Source organism: Pocillopora damicornis, chromosome 2, assembly GCF_964200805.1.
Source record: "Pocillopora damicornis chromosome 2, jaPocDami1.2, whole genome shotgun sequence".
NCBI lineage: Eukaryota > Metazoa > Cnidaria > Anthozoa > Scleractinia > Pocilloporidae > Pocillopora > Pocillopora damicornis.
Window position 1 is genome coordinate 26,047,232 of NC_142671.1, and position 9,932 is coordinate 26,057,163.

At 35.2% G+C, this 9,932-nt stretch overlaps 1 protein-coding gene across 1 annotated transcript; it reads left to right on the forward strand.

Annotated features, from left to right (window-relative positions):
• The first annotated feature begins 4,064 nt into the window (after nucleotides 1-4,064).
• On the forward strand, nucleotides 4,065-9,093 carry LOC113677064 (polycomb group RING finger protein 3). The gene is made up of 10 exons (XM_089198058.1): nucleotides 4,065-4,197; nucleotides 5,081-5,186; nucleotides 5,856-5,952; nucleotides 6,540-6,595; nucleotides 6,692-6,754; nucleotides 7,020-7,173; nucleotides 7,852-7,885; nucleotides 8,089-8,187; nucleotides 8,363-8,443; nucleotides 8,708-9,093. Exons 1-10 carry the CDS (start codon nucleotides 4,192-4,194, stop codon nucleotides 8,765-8,767), a joined length of 756 nt encoding a protein of 251 aa, XP_089054184.1. The 5' UTR covers nucleotides 4,065-4,191; the 3' UTR covers nucleotides 8,768-9,093.
• Nucleotides 9,094-9,932: the final 839 nt, after the last annotated feature.

Consider the following 9,932-nt stretch of genomic DNA (forward strand, 5'->3'; position numbering starts at 1 on the left):
TAAACAAACAATTTTAGCTACCGATTTTCAGTGAATTTTTAAAGAACAATTTTTTTTTAAGTTTCAAGACAATTTGAAGGTTCAAAATACATATTACGTACTAAAATGCGAAAGTTATACACCACGAAATTGATAAATAGGCCTGAAATGAAATTCTATTTTGTTATTGATTATAGGTTGCCTAGCACGTGACAAAAATCTACCCAGGCGGAGATCCAAAATGACGGTAACAATCTTGACTTAGTTATATCACTCAAAACTCGTTCCCGTTTGTCTCATTTGATAAAGAGGGAATCGTTAATGTTTTTATTAAGACAGTATTGCCTTGATTTTCTAATATTTACAATGATAGACAATAAATTTCACTTTTCACCCACATTTACTTCTAACCTTTTCTTTTGAACCAGAAACAAAAATTATATACGTTTAAAACACACGACATCATCCACCCTTGTCAAATGTAATAGCATGATCATTTCAATTGTAATGCCTTCTTATCCCAACGTTACTTTATTTCTTTGCTACATTAGCGAACACTGAACTACTGCTCGTACTCTAGATATGGCAATCATCCACAAAATTCCCTAAACTAGATAACATTAAACATTATCCAAAAAATTATGTGTCAATTCACGAGTTTGCTCACAGAGCACTTTGATTAGATAAGTTGGCAAAAATCCATAGTTAAGAAACCCATTTTGTTATCATTTTAAGAGATGCGCTTCTCTGATCTAAAGTGTGGTAATCTATTTTGAGAGTAAACTAGTCTGTGATCAGGCTAATACGCTGTGATCAAACACGATTGTGAACATGAAATCAATATTCAAATTTGCTTTTTGCAGAGAAATACCTTTTTTATTATTTTTTCTTTTATAATTTCGTCACAAAAAAGATATTTTAGCTGATTTCTCTGTACCCTCAAGTGCAGGCCTTCTTTTTGGTGAGTGTGAGCTCATTTTCTCTTTCTGAAAAATTTGACCATCGCTTATAATTATTAGACAGAGGAAGGTTACACAATCGTGGCGACTTTAACTTCTTCAAGGGGACTGAGCTAATTTGAGTCTCGGGAAACATCAGGACTCTCGGGAAAACAAAACTGTTTCCAAATTTCTATAAAAACGCAAAGTAACTAACTTGTCGAGCCGTGTCAAGCTTATATTTCTTGCTGTACAGTAACAGTGAAAGAACTTAAGAACTCTCGAATAAATTTACCCGAACTAATTGCCGAGAAGGAATAGTCGCAATGTTTTAGCTTCAAGAAAATGACAAACAGGATCTCATTAAGAAGGTTATTGATTATTTCATTTACCTGAGGACGAAAACCACTTAAAAAGTTTGTAAATCACTTGCCTCCAGCTCGTGGTATTCAACCTTTTCTTGTGTTCTCCATAAAAATTGTAAAAGTTGATACCAACATTCTGTATGCACTTAGGACGACGATCTTGAATTAAAAAGGGCGTTTTACTATGTGCACAAAACCAGTGATTATATATTCTTTCCAACTTTTCAACATCCTCTTTTCCTGGAAGTAATCATTTAAAACTCTGATATTATTATTGTGTCATGCCTGGGTATGTCAAAGACTACAAGACAATGATTCCAAAAGAAAACAAACCAGTACTCGTTATTAGATGACAGTACTCGACACAGGGACCGTTACACCTTTAAGTGATGATTTTCTACCTGTTGAATAATTATCCATCTTAACTAATGTCGCAGGTTTTGTCTGGTTCTAAATTCACTGAATGATAGAACTTACTTTGGAACTATCAGAACTATCAGAACTATCAGAACTATCATCCTTTCCCTTTTGTCCTGATTCACCCTTCTCTCCCTGAAAAGATCATAATTTGATGTATAAGTAACACTTTTCATTGAAAGTGTCAAAATCAGATAAATCTCCATTACGGAAAAAATAAGAAGCAAGGGAACTCTTACAGTTCGGAATGATGAAATGTTGTAATATTTCATTGCTTTAGAAGTACACAAGGACTGTTGTACTTTTAAGTGATGATTTCTATCCATTATATCTTTCCGTACCAGGTCATCACATGTTCCCGGCATTCCTTTCTGTCCTTTTAGTCCTAGTGATCCTTTCTGTCCAACAGATCCTTTCTCGCCCTCGATGAAAAAGCAAACTTATAAAAAAAGGTTGTATAGCACGGACTTGAGGGGGAGAAGTTGTTTCGCTATCCATCATGAAATAACTTTGAGAAGTTACTGTTTTTCAAGTTTATCTTTTAAGCTGTGTTCGACGAAAGAATTTTTCATACAAACCTCATGAAACTTTCTTTAGAAGATCCCCCCCCCCCCAACTTAATAATAACCAATCCCTACCAAGTCCTACCAGGGGTTCCTGGTCCTACTATTATCGCATTTGTCTGTCAGTTTTTAGTTGAACCGAATGATTCATAGAACTAACTTCGGAACTACAACTACCATTCTTTCCCTTTATTCCTGGCTCAACCCCATCCCCCTGAAGAAATCAAAATTTAACGTATGAGCGCAACATACCTCATTGTATTCATTGACAGTCAGATAATTCTCCAATAGGGTAAAATAAGAAGCAAGGGAACTCTTACAGTTCGGAATGATGAAATGTTCCCCTTTGCAATTTTATCACGATTTAATTATTCCAACCAAATGATTGGTAACAGGTGAAGTATCATTCAGATCAAAGCCAGAGAAATATTAACCCTTAAAATCAGTTTTTTTTTGCCCTTAAAGAAAAAAGATTATCACACACTTAGGTTAGATCTTTTTAAAATGAACTCTACCAACCTTGACGCCAGCATTTCCATCCACGCCATGCATACCTGGTTCACTTTTCTCTTCCTGGATAATCATGATTTTTGATGAAATGAATTGAAGTAACTTCTCAGTAACCATGACAACAATTTCATAGAAGTACTACGTACTTATGAGTGCACGACTAGTATGAAGAGGTAAGTCATTAGAAGTTCTACCCATATGTATTCCTAGAATATGGATTCAGTGTCATTTCTTCAATGATCAGAATGTCACCTTTTTGGTTTAAAAAAAATAATCTATGCTCCAACTGTCCCATCGCGTCCATTTCATCCTATATTGAAAACATTGGAGATCAGTTCAAAATGTGAAAATGCAGAAAAACACCAACAGCAACAAGTGATTTTTTAATTTCAATTTTGTGAATATTTCACATTTCACATATGCCTTCGTTTCCAAAAAGATTTCATTATTCAACAAAAGTTTCAGTTATTCACACCCAGTAATTTGATATTGTCGCTGTTCCATGGCTCTGTTGGGTTTTTTTCGTGACAAACGAGAAGTGGACATTTTCAGTTCAAGTTTGTTTGTTATCAAATTTAGGGGTTATTTAGAAAATCACACGCTAGACAAAACGCAAAATTCTCATGCTTTCACTCAAATTTCGATGCGAATACAATCTCTTTAAACCAGGTTATTAATTTGATTACCTGGCTAGTAGATTTGTTCTGTGATTTTGCGAAGGAACTCAAGGCAAGAGCTAACACAAAGAATAAACGAAACATTCCCACTCAGCGCTCTCCGATATGAAATGGCAGACGAATCAGTCAACATAAAAAGAGGGACTTTCCTGCTCTGTTTATTTTGCCTCATAACTGGAAAATTCAGGATGTTCAAAAGCTTTTGTCATCACTGACGTTTGCAATGCTTAATAAGAATTTGTAGTTTATGGATTGTAATATGCTAACTGAACGTGTGTATCTGCTTAAAACATCGTTATATTGCACAGTAATCTGATGAATAGGACTTTGACCCCTATCAGTGAAGGTGATTTGTTTGGTCTTCGAGTAAATATTCATTAATTACTGTAGTCGAAAAAAGTAATATTTTGATCTGTGAAAGGAAAGTATACGTAGAGAGAATTTTCCTTGCTTTACATTATTTTGCGAAATTTTCACAAATGGGATAGTTGATATAAAAGGAAAATTGTCGTTTGCCAATATTGAATATCCTGAGTTGACTGAGAAAGACAGGAATTTTTGGAAAACTGAAAAGGTTTTACTTGAAATTGTGGTTGCTTAATTAGTAAATGTACCGAGTAAGCAGAGGGCGGACGCAGCGCACACTTCGCAAGCGCTTTGGATGCAATCGAGGCTCAGCTCCAGAACGAGGTATACCGAGTTTCATGTGTTCGCGGAAGGTGTGAGCTGAAAATCCTCCTCAATGCAGGTAGGGGAGTGTTGGATTGATACAGAAATCGACGTAGTGTTGTACAAAACATTTAAACTTAATAGTGTGGGCTCTTCCCATGAGTGAGGCCAGGCTCATCGAGATATGTTAAATCTGTGGGCAGCGCGCGATTCAAAAGCATTATTGATTAGTCTTGATTTATACGAACGCACGTAACGGATCACTCAAGGTTTCTTGTAAACCAGACGTAACCTTGAGAGGCCTTGAGTAGCGGTTTCAAATTGTGTCAATAAACCAAGATACTCCATATAATGGCGATACTGTTAAGGAGATCAACACTGAACGCATCGATAGCTGATATACATCTGGCATATGTGTGTTAAGGCTGTCATCTCCTCGAGCTAAACCACACATGCTGCACAAACTAGTCTTTTTTTTCAACCAACCAACAAAGATACTGGAAGAAACACATGAATAAATGTACATGAACAAAGTGCACACAAAGGGCGAACAGAGACCGAGAGTCAATTTCGAAGCTTGCTTGGCAACTTATTTCAGTATTAAGATGTCAGTTTCTAATTTTCAGCAAATGAAATGCTTTAAAAGTAAGACAGTAATGCCCTGTTTTATTGGCATCTTTTTTTTCTGCAAAACTATTGAGGAATCCTGATCGCAGTGAAAACAAACATAAGCTTGCTTGGCAACTCATTTCAGTATTAAGATGTCAATTTTCAATTTCCAATTTTCAGCAAATGAAATGCTTTAAGAGTAAGACAGTAATGCCCTGTTTTATTGGTCACCTTTTTTGTCTGTAAAACAATTGGGGAATCCTGATTGCAGTGAAAACAAACATAATTCTTGACCCTGAGCCCTATGTCTGTGTTCTAGTACTTTAAACCTGATAATTCTTGTATCTCTGCAGAAGCGCATCAAGTTACCAGTGACTGCACTGAATGAGCACATCATCTGCAAATTATGCAATGGATATCTCATTGATGCAGCAACTATCACAGAATGTTTGCACACTTGTAAGTAGATTGTACTAGTCTGATATATATATAATTATATATATATATATATATATATATATATATATATGAATATGACTGTATACCTTTATGTAAGATTACCAATGTATAACTATGAATAATACTAATTTTGTAATCTTAGCGAGGTCCAAAGATATCAAAATTAACTCCTTTTCTAGCTTCCACTGCAGAAATTTCCTCATAACTTGATTTGGAGAATTTATTTATATTTAGATGCAAATTATTCTCCTCAAGTTTCTCTATCCTCATCAGATTTTTCTTAATATGATGTATTGATATTGTTAGGAGAAGTTAGTTAGTAATTTCTCTAAGGAGTTGAAAGGTGAATTTACCATCAGCATTTGGCAAAGCTTTTTTTTGAAGCCACAGAATACTGCACCTTTTCACTATATCGTGTTTTTAAAAGCTTGTGAGGATGAGAAATTATTTTCATTACTTTTACATGATCTTGGTGCGAAAGGTTCAATATAAGCAGGATTTGGGACTCTTGGTTTGTGAGCAGTGCATAGGCAGTGGAAGCATATCGGTCAAGGATTGTTCACTTGAGTTTAAAATCCTGGCAACCAACTTTGCCAGCTTAGGCTTCCATGCCCTGAAAAAATTGGACTTCTCTCTTCAATGAAAGTTTTTTTTTCCCATAAAATTTAGTTTGCAAGAGCTGCTTGGTAAGACATATTGAACTTGTGAATCGATGTCCAACATGTAACAATCAAATTCATGAATCACAGCCACTCTACAACATCAGGTACAACCAGATAATCTTTGATATGCTGATATAGTTAAATTTAAAACAAAATGAGAAAAAGCATTTTATATGAAAGTCGTATAAAGGATTAACAGATTATTAACTCACTCAGTAGTGTCACTTTGAAAAAAAGATTTTTTTTTTCTTAAATCGTCAGAGTATGCTTAGTGTACTTCAGAATCAATACAGTATATGTGTGTGATATCATAAGTATATTGTGTGTGATGTGGTCATCTTCTATGACCTGATATACAACACATGTAAAACCTACATTAGTCTTTCATGTATACCAAACAAGGATTATAAAGAAAAAAGGAAAGCTGACCTCTTAAACCTTTTAGTTGTTCAGGGAGCTGGTATCCTGTATCCATTTAATTTGAATTGTTGTAAATATTTTAAAATATTTTATGGATGCAACAAAGTGTGTTTTTGTTGTCAGTTATTAAAGTTATTGACTATTTACTTGAGGATTTTGATTCACCCAACAATTCCTTCATCTGTAAAGTTTTTATGTTAAGCTGTTAGTTATAATTTGGGTGTTGATAAAATTAAGCCAAGGGATAATAAATATTTTTCTCCAATGATAGGCTTGACAGAACCATGCAAGACATTGTTTATAAACTTCTACCAAAAGTAGAGAAGGGTGCGTATACAAAATTGCACAATTAGATGTAACTATTGTAATATTCTATGGATTTTTTAATATCCTCTAAGTTGTTTAGTGCAATTTTTGTTACAGAGGAAAAACGCAGAGAGCGAAAGTTTTACAAAGACAGAGGAATGCCTTATCCAGACCCTAAAGGTAAAGAATTGTACTTTCAATCACACGGATAGTGATACATGTACATGCGCATAAAACTTTTTAATGCTCATGTTCCATCATTTGTTGTCCCAGATATTTTTTTTGCAACATTAAGTGCTAAGTGCTTTTAAGAGAATCTCTAGTGACTTCATATACCTGGTGATTATTTAAGAAAGAGGTCAGCCTGGAAACAGTAATGAGGTGGGCTCAAACATGAAGTAACATGTATAGGAGATTGTCTCTCTTGTTATTGTGTTGTTTCTAGTTCTAGGTAGCCAAACACCTACAAGTGCAGGCTCAAGGCCATTAAAAGCAACAAAGAAAGATAAGGGAGTAGCATCTAAAACAAGTAAAACTACAAAAGTCAAAAGTTATCACAGAACAGATGAGCAAATCTCCCTTCAACTTGAGACATACCGGTCAGTTGAATTGAAGGCAGTTAATTTCTTTGATAAAAGAAAAAATATTTCATTCTTTTGTTTACTGAAGAGGCTTGACAAAGGGAAGGGAAAGATGAAAAGGTTCTGTGAATGCTCTGCCAAGCCTGTCCCTATCTTCTCAAACCTATCTCCACCACTAAACCAAAACTAAACAATTTTAATAGTGATGCTACACTAGTAATTACTGAGAGTTACAAGAAAGTGGAGTGCTGCCAAGTGGTTAATTTGGAATGAGGGAAGTGGGCTGAGTTAAATACTTAAAGGTGTAGTTGAGGGAGTGTGTAGAAGTGAACATCTTTTTGCTGTATTGCTAACATCATTTACATTACTGACACACTTAAAAAATTTTATTCTTACCTGAAATTATAATTTTAAAGTGCCGCTAACCCCCCAAATTATTTTTCAATAAAATAAATTTCCTTGTTTCTGTAGCTCACAGTATATTGATGTAGGATATCAGAATTCTGAACACTGTGTCAAACAGACAGGTCATGACGAGGAAGAATATTTACTGTCAACCAAGGGATTTTTGTTGGATATTTAAAACACCAAAGCAATGATTACTGGTTGGCTGACATAGAATTAATTATGTTAATATCATTACTTAGGAGAGTTAGCTTTTATTTGAATGCTAATATGACATGTAACTTGTGTTAGGGATGGAAGCATGTGTAGCTCAACAGAAATAGAGGTGAGAATACTTTGAATGATTGATTCATTACATCTACAGCACAAATGCATAACGTTATTTCTCTCCTTTCTTTTTCTATGCCTAGCTTCCTCTTCTTAGTTTGAATCTGAAAATGAATATTTCTAAAGTATACAGTTGTATTTACTTTTCTACTTGTCTATCATGTTTGATAATTGCTGGTACTCATACTCTCTACTTTTTAGCCTCTGCCAAAGAAATTTATCAGGTTGTCAACACACGTCACCATTGGATTGCTTCAGAAGTTCTTGGCTTGGAAACTACACTTGGACTCTGAAAACATGGTGAGAAGAGTTCTGTATTAAGACATCAGAATTCTATTTGTTGCTAAACTGCTGTTATTTACTACTAGTACAGATAACAATAAAAACAAAACAGACTATTATTTTACTTGTAGTTGAAATGGTACCATGTATTTCTGACAGGAATCAATGTAACTTTGTAATTTTGTCCTTTCAGGTGGGCATCCTCTATGATAAAACAGAAATGGGAAGAGATCTTACACTGAAGTACATCAGTGATAATCTCTGTCCTCCAAAGGTAATTGCAGGTCTGATTTTCTAATATCACCTAAATAACATAGCAGGTCAAACAGCCATGCATAGGTACATGTACCTGATGATACCATCCACTTTACTGCAGTAATAAAGAGGGCCTGCTTAGGTACTTATAAGGCATTACCCCTTAGTACCCATTCTTTTTCTGTCCTGGTTGTTATGGAACTAAAATGTTACATGTCATGTCCTTATATTTGCTAATCTTGCTGCTAGTTCTTAAGTTTCTAATAGAATTTTCCTGTTTTAGGAACACTCTGCGCCCTTGATTCTACATTACAGAGCTATGGATGTAAGCTTTACAAGATGACCGGTGTTGTATGGTCAACTCAAAATTGATTGTTGTCTAATGTTTTAATAATAAATGTTTTGTAAAGCTTAATAACACTACGGAGGAGTGACGATGTTCATACTTCATGAAGTTTGAAAAAGTTTAAAATGTCCAACGTGCTAGCGTTTTATAATAGCCTGTGTTTCGCCATATCGATTACGGTTCAGTGTATTTAGTATTTATTCGTGATGAGTTCAGTCAGCTTCATAGGAAAACAAATGAGAAAGAAATTCAGTAAGACTATTGTAGTTGCATTTATATTGAATTTGTGGAAAAACTCTTATTAAAAGAAAATTTGTCTTTTATCTTTCGCTTAAGGTTGGGCGACAGTATAACAGCAATAATCGCCGTGTTTAATATGAAAAATATGATAAGGAAACAAGTCATTTAAATGATTCCCATTTGTCCTCTTACTTCCCCTGACTCCGCATTGGTGATGTAACCTAATTGAGTTTTGTGTTTAGTTGATTGTGGTTTTAATTGAACCATCCTGAAGGTTACGGTATCCTTTTCATTGTTGAAGTCGCTCTGTCTACTGTCGAAACGTCAGCTTTAAAAACTCTTACAGTGGCCAATTCACAATGTCAACTCAACTGATTAAACCAAATTATCCTATGAGCGACGTAGAATAATCTTCTTAAACGTAAAAAAAACAAAAGATAGATTAGCTAAGAGCACAGGAAGCGACTGAACAAGCCCCCTGACCCATCCCTCTCAGCTAGTTTCCTCTCTCATTTCTGTGATTTCTCTTCGCGCTTAACGAGAGTTCGCCCAGTTTTCTTCATATGATCCTCAAGCAATAACCCAAATAGAAGACTCCGGAATTTCTTATCTCTCTCATTACCTCAGGAGATGCCGAGTTTTGTCTCTACCATAAACTGAGTACAGGTGTACCATACAGTTTGTGCTTGGGTGCTGCCCATGATCTATCAGAGTACAGTCGCACGACTTGTGTCATACAAAACATGATGACTTGGCTTTCTCCAACGAGCCAAATCAACGAATATAATACACTTATCCGTGGATTTGTTTACTCATGAATCGCAGACAAAGTTGAATTGGGATGAAAACATCTTCAATACACTTGCCCTGTAATTCGTTCCACGCGCTCTCGCTCAATGCAGAAGGGCAGAGCACGAGCAAT

Excerpts from the sequence above, each read along its gene's own strand:
- LOC113677064 (XM_089198058.1), top strand. Across the intron at positions 5,953-6,539 it reads CAGCCACTCTACAACATCAG|GCTTGACAGAACCATGCAAG; the intron begins GTACAACCAGAT and ends CTCCAATGATAG. Across the intron at positions 8,444-8,707 it reads ATAATCTCTGTCCTCCAAAG|GAACACTCTGCGCCCTTGAT; the intron begins GTAATTGCAGGT and ends TTCCTGTTTTAG.